General features: G+C 36.4%; 1 protein-coding gene and 1 pseudogene across 1 annotated transcript; one reads left to right on the top strand and one right to left on the bottom strand.

Annotated features, from left to right (window-relative positions):
- Positions 1 to 9,841: 9,841 nt before the first annotated feature.
- LOC149202427 (uncharacterized) lies at positions 9,842 to 11,326 on the bottom strand (annotated as a pseudogene).
- A 597-nt stretch (positions 11,327 to 11,923) lies between these two features.
- On the top strand, positions 11,924 to 13,431 carry LOC149202426 (uncharacterized). The gene is made up of 2 exons (XM_089399986.1): positions 11,924 to 12,126; positions 12,230 to 13,431. The coding sequence occupies exons 1-2, from the start codon at positions 11,940 to 11,942 to the stop codon at positions 13,207 to 13,209; spliced, it is 1,167 nt and encodes a 388-aa protein (XP_089256112.1). The 5' UTR covers positions 11,924 to 11,939; the 3' UTR covers positions 13,210 to 13,431.
- Positions 13,432 to 19,259: the final 5,828 nt, after the last annotated feature.

Raw genomic sequence — 19,259 nt, 5'->3', positions numbered from 1 at the left:
GGCCAAGGAATGGGGGAATGTTGAGCTCAAATACATTGTCTCCCATAGCCTTAGTAATGGTGTAAAGACCATATCCGAGTGGTCTCAATTTCTGATAGGCTCCAGTAAGGCGTTCCTTTTGCAAATGCAACCAGACTTTGTCGCCCACCTGAAACTTGTGTGGCACCCGATGTTGATCATGTCGCTGCTTGTACTTGGCATTTGATTTCTCAAGAATGTCATGGACCTGCTGGCGAATATGTTGGATGCGCTCAATGAAGCTGGTGGCCTTATCTGTTTCGGACTGGACATGACCTGAATTTATGTGAGTAGCTGCAAGTGGCATGGCCACATCAATGGGCATAGTGGCTGGAATCCCAAACCCACCTGAAAAGGGCTATGGCTAGTGGAGCTGTGAAGAGCTCGGTTGTAGCTGTGCTGAACATAGGGGAGGCTCTCATCCCATGTGCGTGGACGCTTTGAGTTATACATGCGCAGAATGTGCACAATCATCCTATTGATAACCTCTGTCTGGCCATCAGTTTGAGGATGGAAGGCTGTGGACTTCGTGAGTTTGTTGTCCAACATTGACCAGAGACTGGACCAAAATGTGCTGAGAAACCGACTATCCCGATCTGAGATGATAGACTATGGGATCCTAAAGTGCACCCACACTCGTTCAAAGAAGAGTTTAGCAGTGGCTTCTGCTGTGATATTCTTCTTGCAGGCCGCCATAATGGCCATCTTCGAGAACCTGTCGACGACCACAAAAACACAGTCATTTCCATGCTTAGTGGAAGGAAGGCCTAACATGTAATCCATGGAGATGGATTCCCAAGGTCGACTAGGGGTAGGCAATGAGGTATAGAGGTCGTGCTTCTTAATGGTCGGTTCGGCAATGGCACAGGTAGTACATGATCTGATGTACTTCCCAACATCCTGTCAAAGATTCGGCCAATAGAAATAATTTTGCAGTACTGCCACTATTTTCTCGACCCCAAAATGCCCAGCAGCCCAACTGTAGCGTGCTTCCCAAATCATCTTGGCACGCTCGCTTGAAGGAACACAAAGGTGACCCAGGTGGCATAACAGGGCATCCTGGAGGTGAAAATCTAGAACATGCCGACCCTCCAAGAGTGTCTGGTATGTGTGGCCGAATTGTGGGTTGCTTTTGTAGAGAAGTGGCCAATCAGAAGTCTCATGCCCACAAGAGTTGAGCATGGTGGTAAACGCCATGATCGGTGGTCGACTGAGGCAATCTGCAACATTATTGGTGCTGCCCTTCTTATACTTGATATTCAAGTGGAACTGTTGCAGGTATGTAGACCACTTCTGATGGCGATCATTCTGCAATTTACCTTGGGTTTGTATGAACTGCAGGGGTCGGTGGTCTGTTTGGATGACCGTTTCCTTCCCCAAAATGTAACGCTTCCATTGTTGGCAAGCCTGTATAATGGAATACATCTCTTTATCATAAGTGGGGTACTTCTGGACTGTGTCTGAAAGTGTTTCACTGTGATATGCCACTGGATGTCCATGTTGAGTAAGGACTGCCCCAATAGCATAGTCAGAGGCATCTGTCTCGACCTCAAAGGGTTGTTGTAAATCTGGTAACGCGAGCACTGGTGCCGTGCAGAGGCGATCCTTCAACTCCATGAATGCCTTTTGTTGAGATTCAGACCAAAAGAATTTTGCTTTCGCCCCTCCTTTGGTGACTTGACTCAAGGGCCAAGTAATATGAGAAAACCCCAACACGAACCTGCGGTAGAAGTTGGCAAGACCTAGAAAGCTGCAGAGCTCTGTTAGAGTGGTTGGAGATGGCCAATCCCGAATGACTTGGATCTTGGCTGGATCGACATGCACCCCCTGTTCATCAATGATGTATCCCAGATACTGAACCTGGTTCATGCCAAAAGTGCATTTCTCCAAATTAGCACATAGCTTATGTTGCCGCAGTGTTTGGAGAACCTGTCGGATGTGGTGGAGGTGCTCTTCCCAACTCTGGCTGAAGATCAGAATGTCATCCAAGTATACTACTACAAAGGATTTGGTGAATGGCTGTAAGATGTCATCCATTAGCCTCATGAAGGTTGCAGGAGCATTCGTCAATCCGAAAGGCATAACCAACCATTCGAAAAGGCCCTCCTTGGATTTGAAGGCAGTCTTCCACACATCAGAGGGTTCGATTGGTACCTAGTGATATCCTGACTTCAGATCAATCTTGCTGAAATATTTCGCCCCCTTTAGTTGGTCCAGGAGGTCATCAATCCGCGGGATCGGGTACCTATTATGGACAGTGATCTTGTTCAGCGCCCGATAGTCAATACAAAGTCTCCACGTCCCATCCTTCTTCTGTACCAACATGATCGGGCTCCCACAAGGCGATGAACTCGGACAGATGTGACCTTTCTGCAGGAGCTCCTGAATCTGCCTCTTGATTTCATTGTTCTCCAGAACGGAGCGCCAATAAATTGGTCCATTGGGTAGCGGCGCACCTGGGGTCAGATCGATGGAGTGCTTGACCTGACAGTGCAGAGGAACCCCTGCAGGGGAGGTGAAGATGTCCTCGTACTCCTCCACAACCTTGTCCATCTGTAGCTGTCATGTAGAGGGACCTCATCTGGAGGCCGCGGCCACCGTCTTCTTCTTTCCTTGAGGGCGTATCATCAGGAAGACAAATTTCCTGGTTTTGGAAATGATCTTACTGCATTGTTTTGCAGTAATCAAAGAGATGGCGGTAGGTGGTGCTACCTCTGGTATCCTATACAACTTATTTCCCAATGTAATAATAACAGCACGGGGCCTTGATTCATACACAGCATGTCGCTTCCACAAGTATGGTTGTCCTAATAATACATCACAAACTTCAAGGGGAGAAATGTCACACAATACCTCATCCGTGAAGGGCTTGATGTTGTATGGAAGGCGACACTGCTGGCTCACGCGAAGATCTCGTCCTTGGTGAAGCCACTCAATGGTGTATGGTTGTGGATGTGCTGTGGTCGGTAAGCCCAACCGCTTCACGACCTCTGACGAAATGAGGTTCTTTTGACTCTCGCTATCAACAATGAACTGTATCGGGGAGCCCTTTACCCACATCTGGGAGTGGAAGAGACGCTCCTCCTCCTCTGGATCTTCGGGTTCATTTTTCTGGATCTTGGCGGTAGCAACAGTGGCGTTGGGATCCGCATCAATGATCTGCTTCCCTTTTTCATTCCCCTTATCGGGTTCTGACTCGGAGTCAGAACATACATCTGATTATGAAACCTTTAGCTCAGCCACCAGTGACTGCTTGGCCCGACACTCACTTGTGTTGTGAGTGGAGCTCTTATGGAACTCACACCATTTTCCAGTGTCCTTTTTCGGCTTCGCGACGCTGTTCTTTGCTTGCAGCTTCAGCGGGTTGTCTTGGGCTGTCCCGCCTTGGCTTTGTCCTTTATTCTGTGGTTTAGGGGCACCTTTCCCCTGCTTTGGATTCGCAGATCCAAAGTCTCGCTTCTTTTGTTTAAACTTCTGCTCAACCTTGACGGCATATCGGTATGCTGCACCGAGCGAGGAGATGTTCAGGAATTGTATTTCTTCCTGGATGTACTTGTGCAGGCAGCCACGGTATTTGAGTATCAAATGTTGCTCCGAATCCTTGATACCCAACTTTGTGCGAAGGGTATGGAAAAGATTGGTGAACTCCGGCACGTCTTGGTCCCTTCCCTGCCGCAGCGTGGTCCACTTTATGTATTCATCCTCATAGCTTCCAACAGGGTAGTACTGCTCCTTGATGGCATCCCGGAATGAATTCTAAGTGGGTGCGGCTGAAAATAGTGAGCCAGTACTTTCATCCTTCTCCTCGTAGTAGGTTTCCCACCAGTCCTTGACGTGGGGGGCTGCTTTGAGAAGAGCGAAAACAATCTTTTCTCGACTCGAAAATTCATGAACAGAAAAATAACCCTCTAGCAGATTTAACCATTTATCTACGGCATCTGCGTCTATCTGACCCTCGAATATGGGGATTTCAAAATTGACTTGTACCTTAAAGGGCGTGGCGTTTCCAGAGTAGCTGCTGGAAGCCGATGCGTCGCTTCTGGGTAGCCGCTAAAGGATCTGGGTAAAGCTGTCCATCATCGCGTTCCGTTGTCGCTCGAGGGCTTCTTCGAGCAAGATTTTGATGGCATCTCCTGCCCCCTCGTCTTTCTTCTCATCCACCATGGGAGGCCGTCGGGATTTGCGAGGCTGGTCTTTCAAAGGTTCAACCAGTTCAAGCCCTAACTCCTTATATCCCGACCTTGTTGAGCACATGCAAAGAAAAACAGAGAAAAAGCAGACCGTTCTGATACCACTGATCCGGATTTAAACAGGAATGCAACAAATTACAGAGATAACCATATACATAAAGATGCAGTGGAAATAATACTTCATTTCATTAATGGAAAATACTGAAATATGCTTACAACCAGAAATGGAAATAAACCAGCTAGGGCGATGGTAGCTTATCTCTGAGAAGAGATGTGGTGGCTACATGCCTCTGAACTATGTTACAATGAGGCTCGAAGGCCTATTTATTATTGAGAAACAATGTAAAACCCTTAGCATTCCAAAACCTAACCCTAGGAGATTAAACGCCAAACTGTGGGCCCCATTTGGGTAAATTGGTACATCAACTTCCCGGGGTCGTAACTTTGGCAGACGATCTCTGTTTGACGCGTACAATAGCTCGTTAGAAAGATCTATCCGAGCACTACCACTTTTGGAAGGGCAACATGGGTCCATGGACCCATGTTGCCCTTAGATTTCCCAAAAAACGTCGTTTAGGGCCTCAAAACGGCTCCAGAAGTTCAGGACCCGAAAAACTGCTAAAAATAGTAAGTTTTGCTACAATTAAGGAAACTGAAAATGCTGAGAGAAACAATGGTGGGGGACCAGGTGGACTTGGCAGGTGGCCACCAATATCCACCTGGATCATCAGCTTCTTGATAAATTTTTGTATCCTCATTTTCTTTTATAGGATTTTCTTCATGAACATCTTCATTATCCTCCTCCCTTGAATATGATTGAGCTTCCAATTTAACTTGTTGACTCTATGGTACGTTTCCTTGTTTCATTTCACCGTCTACACCTGATTTCATGAGTGACGAATCATCAAATATGACATCTCTATGATGATTTTGCGGGTAGTAGGATCCCACAATCTATATCCCTTAACTCCATCACCATATCCAACAAAGATTAGTCTTTTTTATTTTGGATCTAACTTAGAATGTTGATTCTTTGGAATAAGAGCATAGGCATCACAACTAAAAACTTTAAGATTTGAATAATCACAAGGTTGACCTACCCATACATCTTCTGGAATCATACATTTAATTGTAGTTGATGGTGGTCGATTTACTAGATAGCACATTGTAAGAACTGCTTCTGCTCACAATTCCTACTATAACTTGGCATTATTGAGCATACTCCCTTCTCTCTCTAGAAGAGTACTATTCATGTATTCAACAACACCATTTTGTTGAGGAGTATAAACCATGGTTTTATGTATTTTGATCCCAACTTCCTTGCAATAATTTAAAAATTCCTTTGAAGTAAGCTCAGTTCCATTGTCAGTTCTGAAACATTTAATTGACCTGCCAGTGTTCTTTTCAACCAAAGCTCTATACTTCTTAAAAACATCAAATACATCAGATTTTCTTTTTAATAAATAGATCCACACCTTTCTAGAGTAATCATCTATAAATGTTACAAAATATGAATATTATCCAAAAGAGACTATACGAGATGGTCCCCAAAAATCTGAATGGATGTAATACTAACATGTTTTCGTGTTTTAAATTTCTTTCTAGATTTCTTTCCATAAATACAATGCTCAAAAAATTAAAATTCATAGATTTAAAGCTTGGAAGTAACTTATGATCAACCAATACCTTCAGCCCTTTCTCGCTCATATGACCCAAGTGTTGATGCCATAAACGAGTAGAGTCACTCGCATCTTCAGATGCTACATTACATGATCTATTTTTGTCCTTCCTTCAAGCTTATAAAGGTTCCGAAACATTTTAGCCTTCATGACTACCAAAATGCCTTTCATCACCTTCATAACTCCACCTTGAATTTTACATCTATAACCAATGGAATCTAACACTCCCAATGATATTAAGTTATTTCTAATCTTAGGCACATGCCTCAACTCTATTAATGTTCTAACATTACCATCATACATTTTAATCATGATACTACAATCCAAACATTTTTGCATGTAATATTTTAATCCTGATACTACCAATCCCAACAGTTTTGCATGTAACATCATTACCAGTGAAAACCACAGTGTCATCAATAGATTGATATGAAGAGAACTGATTCCTAAGAAGACACATATGATGGGAAGCACTGGAATCTAGCAACCAATTATGATGATGTTGAGAAACAATGGAAGTGGACAATACCTTATCAACAAATACTTGCACTTGTTTTAGTTGAACTAGATTCCTTTGTAGATTCCTTTTTAGTAGCCTGTTCCTTTCTTTTCCAACAATCCTTCTTAAGATGCCCTAATTTTTTACAATACCAACACTTTAAATTACTCTTCTTGCCTCTTAACTTCAATTTGATGTGTCTCTCGAATTTAATATTTTTCTTTTGATGGACCTCTTGCCACCATTACTTATGATGTTGAGGTTTCAAGGCTAGATTTCCGTCGAGTTTACTCATACAATAAATCTCACACAATAACATCAAAGTAAATGGTATCGATAGAACTAAAACTAATAGAGGTTACAAAATGATCCCAAGACTCAGGAAGAGAACACAATAATGTAATTGCTTTGTCTTCCCCTTCGAGATTTACATCTATACTAGACAACTGACATAAAATAGTATTGAAAGAATTCAAATGATCACAGGTCTTTGTAGGTTCATCCGAAAACTGTATAACTACCTTCCTTCCTTCAAGTAGATTATGTTTCTCAAGGACTTCGCCATATAAAGGCTTTCTAACTTGGTCCATAAGCTTGCAACTGTTTTCTCTCCAACGATGTTAAACAACACACCATCTACTAAGCACAGACGAATATCACTGAGGGATCTTGCATCCATGTCCTCCTTGTCATCATTATTCATGCCCACAAATATATTTGTCTTGCCCAACAACACATTTTTCATTCCTTGTTGCACAAGCATATCCTACATCTTAACTTTCCATAGCTAAAAGCTATTACTTCCATTGAACTTTTAGACTTCAAACTTCACATTTTTCATCTTCACCATTAACACATTTTTTCCGAAAGCTCTGATGCCACTTGTTGAGTTGAGAAGCGAAAGCATAACGTAGAAAGAAATTGGAATTGCAGAGAATAATGGCAAATAAACAAGATAATGGAATAATCAAACACAAAGATTGACAGAATGTTTTACGTGGTAAAACCCTCCTTGTGAGAGAAACATCCATGGGGCAATGATAATCGGTATTCTTATTATTCAAGGGAGATTTACAAAAGCCAAATCACAACCATACATTATCCAACCATTCAACCCACTCTTCATTTTTTTTATGTTTTTCATATTGCCTCTATAGACTTACATGGATAAATAGAAACCTCTCAGAATTTTTCTAAATCCAACTTTTTACATAAAACAAAAAAGATTCCTTTATATGTTTTTCGGAAAACTTAGAATAGGAAAAATAAACTAAGCCAAAGGAACCAATCTTGCCTATTATCCCAAAAATATAGGGAAAGAGTTGGCAACTTCTAACATGTATTATATAATCATGTCATGATTTTTTTTTTTTGGTAATAGTTTCATTCTATTTTAACAATATTAGGTATATGACATTTTATAATTATTAATATAGATTTATTTAACTATGGATCTACCAAGTGTTGATAGGAATCAAATATTTTGATATGTAAATTTTTTCTAGGTATAAAATTTGAAAGAAAAATTACACCTAACAAAATTTAAAACACAACATGTGTAACTTTTCATTATTTAAATTGCATTTTTGAATGCATAAATGAATACAATGCCTTAAAAGTGCCTTCAACACTTGTGTATACTACACTACTCAAACCTACAATTTTAATAAAGCTTTACTATATTTTAGTGAAAAATGACTAAATTATATACCTAAAAATAATGTAGATGAAAAATTATAAAAGTATTGCAAATATTTTAATATATTTTTTGTAATTTCTTTATATAATATAGAGATATATGAATAGTTGAAATTGAAATTATGTTATTTAATATAGAGATTAAAATATATTATTTATGGCTCTTAGTGAAAGTGATTTTTTTAGTGAGTTGTAATATTAATAACATCTTACTAAATGTTAATATGTACCAAATATCTACATTCATTTCTATTTTTTGAGTCGAATTTAGATGTTGTAAACATTTTGACACAATCAAATTACATAAAAATAAAAATGAAAAAATAAACTAAATTAGAAAAATAAAATAAAATATAAAAATTAATGATGATGATGATGATGATGGTTAACGTCCAGTGAGACCAATTTTTGGTTTATCGGACCTAAAGAAACAAATTATTTAGTTTGATTTAATATTTTATTCATATGCTGAAAAAGCTTGGAGAGAAGCCTCCCGAGCTCACTATAATTTATCAATAAAACATTTAGACGTAAATTAAATTAAATTAAATTAAATATTACAATTATAATTAATAATAAAATTAGTCTATATTCATTTTAATATATAGTGAGAAGAATAAAATCTCTTGAAATGCAATTTCTATATTCATTTTAATATATAGTGAGAAGAATAAAATCTCTTGAAATGCAATTTCTTTTAGAGTGAAAAGTAATTATATCCTTGACCACTCTTGATTAATGTGGAATAATAATAAATCTAAAGTAATATTATAACCAATATTATTTCTTTAATTTAAAATAAATTTTATTTTTATTTTCAAAAAATAATATCAATTCAAGATTGAGATGGACAAAATCATACCTAATCTTCATGCAAGATAGATAATCTTTTATTAAACAAAATTCCGGATTATTATAAAATATATTCAATATTTTAGCCACCATTAAAATATAATTGATCGGAGAGTAATTTCTGCACGGTTTTTACGAAAGGTCATTCTGAATAAGTTATTATTTATCTCAGAAAGTTATCATTTTGGGATCCATATTACTAAGAAGTACGTGGGTTATGTACTCGTTCCTTGTTAATGAAATTGACCCTAAGCATTTTTTACTTTCTTAATATTTTGGCTTTTTAATTTTCTTTTATGGACGGTCAAATATGGTTATTGCGTTTATTCATTGTGAATTTAAAAATGAAAAAGTAACATAAATTAAATAAATGGTTTATAATTATAGTTATAATTCTGAATTCAAATTAATAGAGAGAAAATTAAAATTGGAAAATGTATATTTTATAAATTTTAAAAAATTGAAAAGAAAAGATTAATTTTTTAATTGTTTAAAGTGTTATAGACAACTCCTCTACTTCTCTGGGATGATTTAAAAGCGAAAGTGTAAACATAAAATTTGATAATAAAAATAATAAATTTTCAAAACTAGAGCGTAAAGTAATGAATAAGGTCCTCTATATAGAATTCGAATCGTTTCTTAAACCAAAAAAAATATGTTTTAAAGTCTGGATCATTAAACAAATTCATATCAGTCCCGTAATATTAAGGCCCTCTAGACGTTAATTCATCTAATTGTCCCATCTAAATTTATTCAAAAATAACCAGATTGAAATTAGCAAACTAATTTTGTTTATTTGAGATTGTACAATGAAAATGAATCCAGCTAAACAAACTAGCCCTTAAGATATTTTGCAATTAGCGCACCAAAATTTAAGCCATAGAAAATCTGTAGCTCAATTGCATTTAGTCGTCTTTAATCCTGCAAATGCGCATCCATTACACGGAAACCATAGTTATAGTATATACCATCATTTTATTGCCAAACACAAAAATGATCGCTCCTACAGATTCATATTCAACTACAATCTGTGAAAGGCTTAGAGGCCAACGGTCCGCTGAAACCAGACCTTTATCAGCGATATGACAAACAAATAACGAGGAATGTATAAGCACCATCCAACAATACAAAAAATATCAAAGAATACTGGGGAAACCTGAAAATCAAGCGCTATTCTAGTGACTAGGAGGCGGCGGAGTCAGAAACGGGATCGGCGGGAATTGGAAGTTTGGAATTTGTGGAATAGGAGAGCCCGGAATGGTCGGTTTTGGAAATGGAGGGAAAGTCAACTGAGGTAGAGGAGGAGTTTTGGGTAGAGGGGGTACACTCAACTGAGGCAGCGGAGCGATTTTTGGGAGAGGGGGAGCACTCGGCAATGGAGACGTTTTGGGTAGAGGAGGTGCGCTTAACTGGGGGAGCGGAGAGATTTTGGGTAGAGAAGGAGCACTTGGCAATGGAGACATTTTGGGGAGAGGAGGTACACTGAACTGCGGTAGCGGAGAGATTTTGGGGAGAGGAGGAGCAGCTGGCAATGGAGACATTTTGGGGAGAGGAGGCAAGCTGAACTGAGGCAGCGGAGAGATTTTGGGGAGAGGAGGAGCACTTGGCAATGGAGACATTTTGGGGAGAGGAGGAATAGTAAACTTGGGAAGAGGGGGAACACTGGGAAGGCTAGCAGGTGGAAGTTGAGGCAATGAAGGGATTGTGGGCGTCTGTTGGCCAGCTTTCGAAGACTGATCAACATCCTCTGCCATTGCCCGACCATGGATCATTGACAACAAATCTTCGGAATAACAGGATGGAGGCACAGTTCCATGCCGGTAGCTAAACAAGCCTGCACTGTACGTGACAACTCCATTGGAAGCCGACTGTAGGCTGAGCTTTGATGGTGCAGACATTCTGGGAATGTTGCAGGAGTCGTAAGGGCTGTTGCGAGGCTTCACCCAACAATTATTCAATCGATCAGCAGATTGAAAAATGTCGGAGGGGAGCTCCACCCTGAATTCTCCATTTTCGTCCGTTTTTCCGGGAAAGGATATGCTCGTCATCTTCCTGTTAAGCTCGCATTCCACAGCTATCGAAGCCCCTGTTCATTCATCAAAAGGTGAAAGGAACTATGCATGATGAGTATATTTACGATCATTTAGTATTAAAAATAAAAGGAATATTAGAATGACATAACATGATATCAGATATAACGTAGCCATTTTCAGAAAGCCTGTCCTCGAGGCATGTGTCACAGAATACTTTGCCCACAACCACGATAGATGAGGCCTTCCCTTGGCTTGCATAAGTAGTCGCACCAGCCAAGGACAAGTAGGTTAAGAGAAAACCTACAACAGTAATTGATGTCACAGGAATTTCAATGGACGCCATGATACTCGAAGATACTCGATATGTGCTCAACTATGTTGTTTCTCCAGGTGGTGTGGGTTATATATAGTGGCATATTGGGCTCCGCATTTTGATTGCTTGTTCAACTGTGCATGTAAAATTGATACGAGAACAGTTGGGCAGTACATATCTAATTTCCTATTTATTGGTTGATTACACCAAACCCATCTGCAGGTAGTGTCGTACACCACGCATTTTCGAAAGGACAAGCCGTCGTTAATGGGCAAACGGCCAAATTTCGTTACACAATGAAGCTTGGACCCGGCAACGTGGAAATAGAATTAAATTTACAATATTATAATGATGGGAACACCCAAATTGAAAATTTGGTCTTGCTTCGAAATCAGGACACGAATATACAACGCGTAATATCATGTCATTTTCTGTACTCTGCAGAAAGCCATGTAAAACTATATGACTATTTGGCTGGGTTGGTAATCAACCAATAAATAGGAAATTAGGTATGTACTGCCCAACTGTTCTAGTATCAATTTTAAATGGACTGTTGAACGACCAATGCGAATGCGGAGCCCAATATGCCACTATATATAACCCACACCTCCTGGAGAAACAACATAGTTGAGCACATATCGATTATCTTCGAGTATCATGGCGTCCATTGAAATTCCTGTAACATCAATTACTGTTGTAGGTTTTCTCTTAACCTACTTGTCCTTGGCTGGTGCGACTACTTATGCAAGCCAAGGGAAGACCTCATCTATCGTGGTTGTGGGCAAAGTATTCTGTGACACATGCCTCGAGGACCGGCTTTCTGAAAATGGCTACGTTATATCTGGTATCATGTTATGTCATTCTAATATTCCTTTTATTTTTAATACTAAATGATCGTAAATATACTCATCATGCATAGTTCCTTTCACCTTTTGATGAATGAACAGGGGCTTCGATAGCTGTGGAATGCGAGCTTAACAGGAAGATGATGAGCATATCCTTTCCCGGAAAAACGGACGAAAATGGAGAATTCAGGGTGGAGCTCCCCTCCGACATTTTTCAATCTGCTGATCAATTGAATAATTGTTGGGTGAAGCCTCGCAACAGCCCTTACGACTCCTGCAACATTCCCAGAATGTCTGCACCATCAAAGCTCAGTCTACAGTCGGCTTCCAATGGAGTTGTCACGTACAGTGCAGGCTTGTTTAGCTACCGGCATGAAACTGTGCCTCCATCCTGTTATTCCGAAGATTTGTTGTCAATGATCCATGGTCGGGCAATGGCTGAGGATGTTGATCAGTCTTCGAAAGCTGGCCAACAAACGCCCACAATCCCTTCATTGCCTCAACTTCCACCTGCTAGCCTTCCCAGTGTTCCCCCTCTTCCTAAGTTTACTATTCCTCCTCTCCCCAAAATGTCTCCATTGCCAAGTGCTCCTCCTCTCCCCAAAATCTCTCCGCTGCCTCAGTTCAGCGTGCCTCCTCTCCCCAAAATGTCTCCATTGCCAGCTGCTCCTCCTCTCCCAAAAATCTCTCCGCTGCCTCAGTTCAGCGTGCCTCCACTCCCAAAAATGTCTCCATTGCCAGCTGCTCCTCCTCTCCCCAAAACGTCTCCATTGCCGGGTGGTCCTCCTCTCCCCAAAATCTCTCCGCTCCCGCACTTCAGTGTACCTCCGCTCCCCAAAATGTCTCCATTGCCAAGTGCGCCTCTACTAAAAATCTCTCCGCTCCCGCAGCTGAGCGTACCTCCTCTACCCAAAACGTCTCCATTGCCGAGTGCTCCCCCTCTCCCCAAAACTCCTCTACCTCAGTTGAGTTTCCCTCCATTTCCAAAACCAACCATTCCGGGCTCTCCTCCTATTCCACAAATTCCAACCTTCCAGGTCCCACCGATCCCGTTTCTGACTCCACCGCCTCCTAGTCACTAGAATAGCGCTTGATTTTCAGGTTTCCCCAGTATTCTTTGATATTTTTTGTATTGTTGGATGGTGCTTATACATTCCTCGTTATTTGTTCATGTCATATCGCTGATAAAAGTCTGCTTTCAGCGGACCGTTGGGCTCTAAGCCTTTCACAGATTGTAGTTGAATATGAATTTGTAGGAGCGATCATTTTTGTGTTTGGCAATAAAATGATGGTATATACTGTAACTATGGTTTCCGTGTAATGGATGTGCATTTGCAACGTTGAATTCATCCTTGAGGTGAATGTTGCAACAAATTCGTATTTGTATTTATAGTGCTTACTAATTGATTATATGGAGAATCATACTTATTTACATTATGCAGAAGGATTAAAGACAATTAAATGCAACTGAGCTACAGATTTTCTATGACTTAATTTGTTTTAAATTACAATAAAAATCTAAACTAGGTCAACGGAATATATATATATATATATATATATATATATATATATAAAAAGGGAGAATAGTTACCAATTCAGCAGAATTGGCCTCTAAAAGAAATTCGGTGATTGGGTTGACCAATAAATAATAAATCTAAAATTTACCATAGAGATTACCACGTGTCTGTTTACGGTGAATCGGTGAATATTGGTGCGGGAATTAGTTACATAATGGTATAAGGGTTAGTTTGTTGAGCTGGTTTCATTCTCAATGCATAACCTCAAATTTTTTTTGTTAATTTTAATCTTGTTATTGTTGAATAAATTTAGATGATGTTAATTTCAATCCGGTTAGTGTTGAATAACTTTAGACATATAATCGGATGAATTAGTGTTATCTAAATTAAAATGAATTTGTTTAATGATGTAGATTTATATGAATCTATTCAATATTTAAAATATTTTTATTTTTTTTAGTGTGTAGGGATGATTCAAAATCTATCTTTAATATGGAGAGATCTCATTCATTACTTTACACTTCAGTTTTGAAAATTTGTTATTTATATTATCAATTTATATTTTTATATTTTTTCTTTCTATATTAGTTATATTATTATTAATAAGTTTGATATATTTATTTCTCATTATTTTTAAATCATTTTAAAAAAGAATTATCTATAATATTTTAATGTTAAAAAATTCATAATTTATTTTATTTTATTTTAAATAATTTTTTTAATTCATAAAATATATTTCTCAATTTTGTTTTTTCTTTATTAATCCAAATTCAAACTTCATCACTATAATTAAAAACTATTTATTTAATTTATATTATTTTTCATTATTAAATTCACGATGAATAAGTACATCAGATTCGGACTTCATAAATTTAATTATAAACCATTTATTTAATTTATATTACTCTTTCATTATTAAATTCACGATTAATAAATATAACAATCATGTTTGATAGTCCATTAAAAAAAAATTAAAAAGCCAAAATATTAAGAAAATAAAAAATACTTAGCGTCAATTTCAATAACAAGAACGGGTACCTAACCCACGTACTTTTAAGTAGCCTAGATCCCCAAAATATAACTTTGGGGATAAATAATAACTTATTCACAATGAAATTTCATCTTTCATAAAAACCCTGCAGAGATTATTTTTCGATCAATTATATTGTAATTTATATTAAAGATGGTTAAAATATTTGAATATATTTTATAATAAATGGAGTAAAGTTTTTTGGTAAAAATTACATGAGAGAAATTTTTGGTAGATATGTTTCGATTTGGCTGATATGTTTAGAACCAATAAGTGTGGTTTATTATCAAAACGAGATGAAGAGGCAGGTCATGACAAAAGGTTAAATAGAGCGCAGAGACCATGACAAAAGTTTAAATAGAAAGCAATATTTAAATTATGATATTAATTTATTAATATATTAAAAACAAATATTATTAAGTAATGGTTATATTAAACAACTAGTTTTTGAAAATTAATGTTTAACTAATGATATTAGTTTATTAACTTATTAAAAAGTATTAATAAGTAATGGCTATATTAAACAACTAGTTTTTGAAAAATAATATTTAAATAAATGATATTAATGTATTAAAAAATATTAATAAGTAACGGGATAGTTTTTGAAAAATAATATCTAAATTAATTTAAAAAAAAAAAATCAAACTCTAAACAAGGAGGGAAGTAAAAAATTATAAAAAAGTGCAAGATCATTTAATAAATAAAATAATTAATAGAAATAAAATGAACTAAATGAAAAATAATTAATGGAAAAACAAATAAAACAAAACAAAAAATACGTCAGTCAAAAGAAATTTATATATAAATAAAAATAAATAAATAAATCAATCAATCAATATATATATATATATATATATATATATATATATATATATATATATATATATATTCATTCAAAGAAAACCAGTTAATAAATAAAACAGGTCAACAATAAAATATGGGGCTCAGACCCATTAAACAAATAACAAAAATACTAAAAGAAGTTGAGAACAAATACAATGATAAAATACATTAAAAAAACACGAAGGATCAAGAAAATAAATTCTAATGAAGAATAAATCAACAACAAATATTACAGAAAGGACGCCAATACCTACATAGATAAAAAAACAAACAAAATAAATCCCAAAAAGAAGCCTAAAAAACTAGGAGAACAGGACACGACCCAACTTCTACTAATATTCCAATCATCATCTCTATTTAAATTATTGGGTATTTTTTCAATTTCTAGGACCTCCCTCAACTTACAATGATGGAAATGACTAACCCTACCAACGACTTGGGCCTCTTCAATGTAGATGTGATGCTTAGATTTATCTGCATTCTCTGCCAAAGTAGAGGAGCGGGTCCTTCCATGCTTGATGTCAGCAGCGTGCTCACGAATCATTTGATTAATCGAGCGACAAGTCTCACCAATGTATGGAGTCCCACAAGAGCATGGAATAACGTAAACACCCTTCATATTATTGTGGTCCACTGGGTCTTTTACAGATCTAAGGGAGCTCCGGATGGTATTTAAAGGCCTAAAGGTTGAAACCACCTTATGCTTCCTTAGGATCCGCGCAATCTTGTCAGTGGCCCCTTGGATAAAACGAAGATAAACACCAGAAAATCGATCCTTGGAATCTTTCTTAGCACTAGGACCTTTTTCAACTCTGAGGAAAGTGTTAGTACATTAGTGTTTACTATACCCATTATTAAAGAAAAAACTTAGGAGATGTGCTTTCTCTTCATTGAGATGGTTGTCATCAGAAACCCTTAAAGCTCTAGTCACTTGGGTGTTGAGAACACCAAGCTTTTGAGCTGGGAAATGATGAGAATTAGTGAAGATATTGTTCCGTATGAGTTTTCTTATGAAATACCTGATGAGAAAAAAAGCCATCATCATTCCTTGAGAGGAGGACATTAAGGAAGGGCAGACTACCATTACATTCAAATTCCATGGTGGACTTTATGGAACTAGATTGATTGTTAAGATGGGGGAAAAATAGTTCCAACTCTTCTTTACCATGGGACCAGATGACACAATTGTCATCCATAAACCTCTTCCACATCTTAGGTAGAAGATGAGAAGAATCTAATGCCTTTGATTTAAAATCCTCCATGAATAGATTAGCTACCACAGGGGAGAGGGGGAAACCCATGGCGACACCGCAAGTTTTCTCATAGAATTCCCCATCAAATGAAAAGAAAGTAGAAGTAAGACAAATACCAACTAAATAAGCCGTATGAAGATCCATGATGTGCTTGATGACTTCGATGGACTCGTTTATAGGGATATTAGTGTAGAGGGAGACCACATTGAAGCTCACAAGCTTGTCACCTGGATCAAGCTTGAAAATCTTTAACTCATTAACAAACGATGCAGAGCCCTTGACAAAGGATTTTGTATGGCCAACAAGGGGCTTAAGCTTCTAGGCTAAATATTTAGCAAGAAGATAAGTTGGTCCTCCTATCGTGTTGACAATGAGTCTCAAAGGAGCCCCTTCCTTATGAATCTTTGGCAGAACATAGATTCTTGGGGTAAGAGGGAAACTTTTAATAAGGTTATGACTGAACGAGCTGATTGAGCTACTAGCCTTTATAGCAAGAGCCATGCTTTTGGAAATCTTCTTCAGGGGATCCTTGTTGAGTTTCCTATAGCTCCTGCTATTATGGAGGTGGTCCAACATCTTCCGATGATAATCATCTTTATCAAGAATAACCACAACATCACCTTTGTCGGCTTTGAGAACAATAATATTCTTATTATTGTTTAACAATATGAGAGCATCAAACTCAGGTTTGTTGATGTTGTTCTTGGGGAGCTTTGCCTTTCTAAGGAAAACTGCATAGTCTTGACGAATGATATCCTTAGTGATGTCTGGTAAGTCTCTAATACCATATTCAATGTCACAAATGATATCATTGACCGAGATCTTTCTAGGAGCAAGAGAAAAATTTAAACCTTTCTCTAAAAGACTAGAGATAGGGGGGATCAAAAGAAAAGCTAGAGAGATTGACAACCCTATTACTAAAAGAGGAAAGAAAAATAGAACAAACAATATTATCCAAACCTAGAGTCTTATTACCAATCCTATTATTATTACAATTATCAGAATTGAAAATAGAGTCATTAACCTCATCATTATTATTATTATTATTATTAAGCCCAATGATATTATTATTATTATTATTATTATTATTATTATTATTATCCAAACATAAAGTATTATTACTGTTTCTAATATTATTATTCCTATCGGAAGTGAAAATACAGTCACTATTATTATTATTACTATTAAACCAATTATTGTTATTATTATTATTATTCAATTCAATATGATGAACCACACAATGCATCGGGCAAAAATTTCTCTTATATGATTTCTACCGAAAGACTTTTCTTAATTCATTAAGAATATTTTATAATAATCAAGAATTTGGTTTAAAAAAAGAATATCTATTTTGTATGAGGATTATGTGTGATTTTGTGCAAAAATAAAAATAAAATGTACTTTAAATTAAGTAAATAATATTGGTTGTAATAACATTTTAGAGCTATCTTAACTCTGCATCTACTAGAAGGATCAAATCACTTTTCACTCTAAAAGAGGTATGCATCTCAAGGGATTTGATCTATCTCAAGGCTTGGTAGATCCGGAGCTAAGATGAATCTAAACTAGTTTTATTATTAACAATTAATTATAATTATTATTTTGTATTTATTATTTTATTTTATGTCAAAATGTTTTTTATAAGTATCATTATTAATTTTATATTTTTAATTAATTAATTTTTTTAAGTAGTTTGATCTAGTCAAAATGTTCACAAGATAGAACACTATAACGTTTAGGCTAAATAGCACATGTGGACACAAAAAATAGAAATGAATATAAATTTTAAAATATAAAATTATTTTATTAAAAATTTAAAAATTATAGAATTAAAAAAAATTTAAAAAAAATCTATAAAGTATAATCAAATATTTTAAAATCTATATATTATCATAAAATTAACTAAAATTTCAACATTTTAATTACATATCAATTCACTATACCCAATTCAAACTTCTTAGATTTAAGATAAAATAGAAATTGCACCACATGTTGCAAAGGAAATGCTTTACCACGATAGCATAGGAAACAATATCATAGAAGAAAGAAGTAAAAAATTTATGAAATTTTATATCTTTACTGGCATTTTTTTCTAATCATATGTTATGTTTCAAGGAGATTTGAATGAGGCTAATATTCTAGAATATGTTCAAAATGAAGGAAATGCACAACACCTTAACTACAAACGATTTATGAAAATGCTCTTCATTAAAATTCAAGAAGTGCACCATTTCGAATTGTTATAAGTAAATGACTTAAATCAAGAATTTCATAGAAAAACAATATCATATCAACTTTAACTCAAAATGAAATTGATAATAGTTTATGTTAGAAGAGATTCAAGATAATGTATGTGCATTTTGAGTCAATTTTCAAGTCGATTCCAGCATGTTATCATAATTCTATTTTTGTGATCAAGAGTATAGTATTTTTAGGGTGGTGTTCTATGTGCACTAAAGTATTTATGAGGTCCAACACTATGAATTGGG

Source organism: Pinus tabuliformis, chromosome 2_1, assembly GCF_031772625.1.
Source record: "Pinus tabuliformis cultivar Carrire ecotype Pingquan chromosome 2_1, CPIR1, whole genome shotgun sequence".
In the NCBI taxonomy this organism is placed as follows: domain Eukaryota; kingdom Viridiplantae; phylum Streptophyta; class Pinopsida; order Pinales; family Pinaceae; genus Pinus; species Pinus tabuliformis.
This window is presented reverse-complemented; position numbering and strand designations above follow the sequence as displayed.

Bases quoted from the DNA above. Each gene is read 5' to 3' on its own strand.
- LOC149202426 (XM_089399986.1), top strand. From the start codon at position 11,940: ATGGCGTCCATTGAAATTCCTGTAACATCAATTACTGTTGTAGGTTTT. The intron at 12,127-12,229 runs GTATCATGTTAT...ATGAATGAACAG, and splicing joins AAATGGCTACGTTATATCTG to GGGCTTCGATAGCTGTGGAA.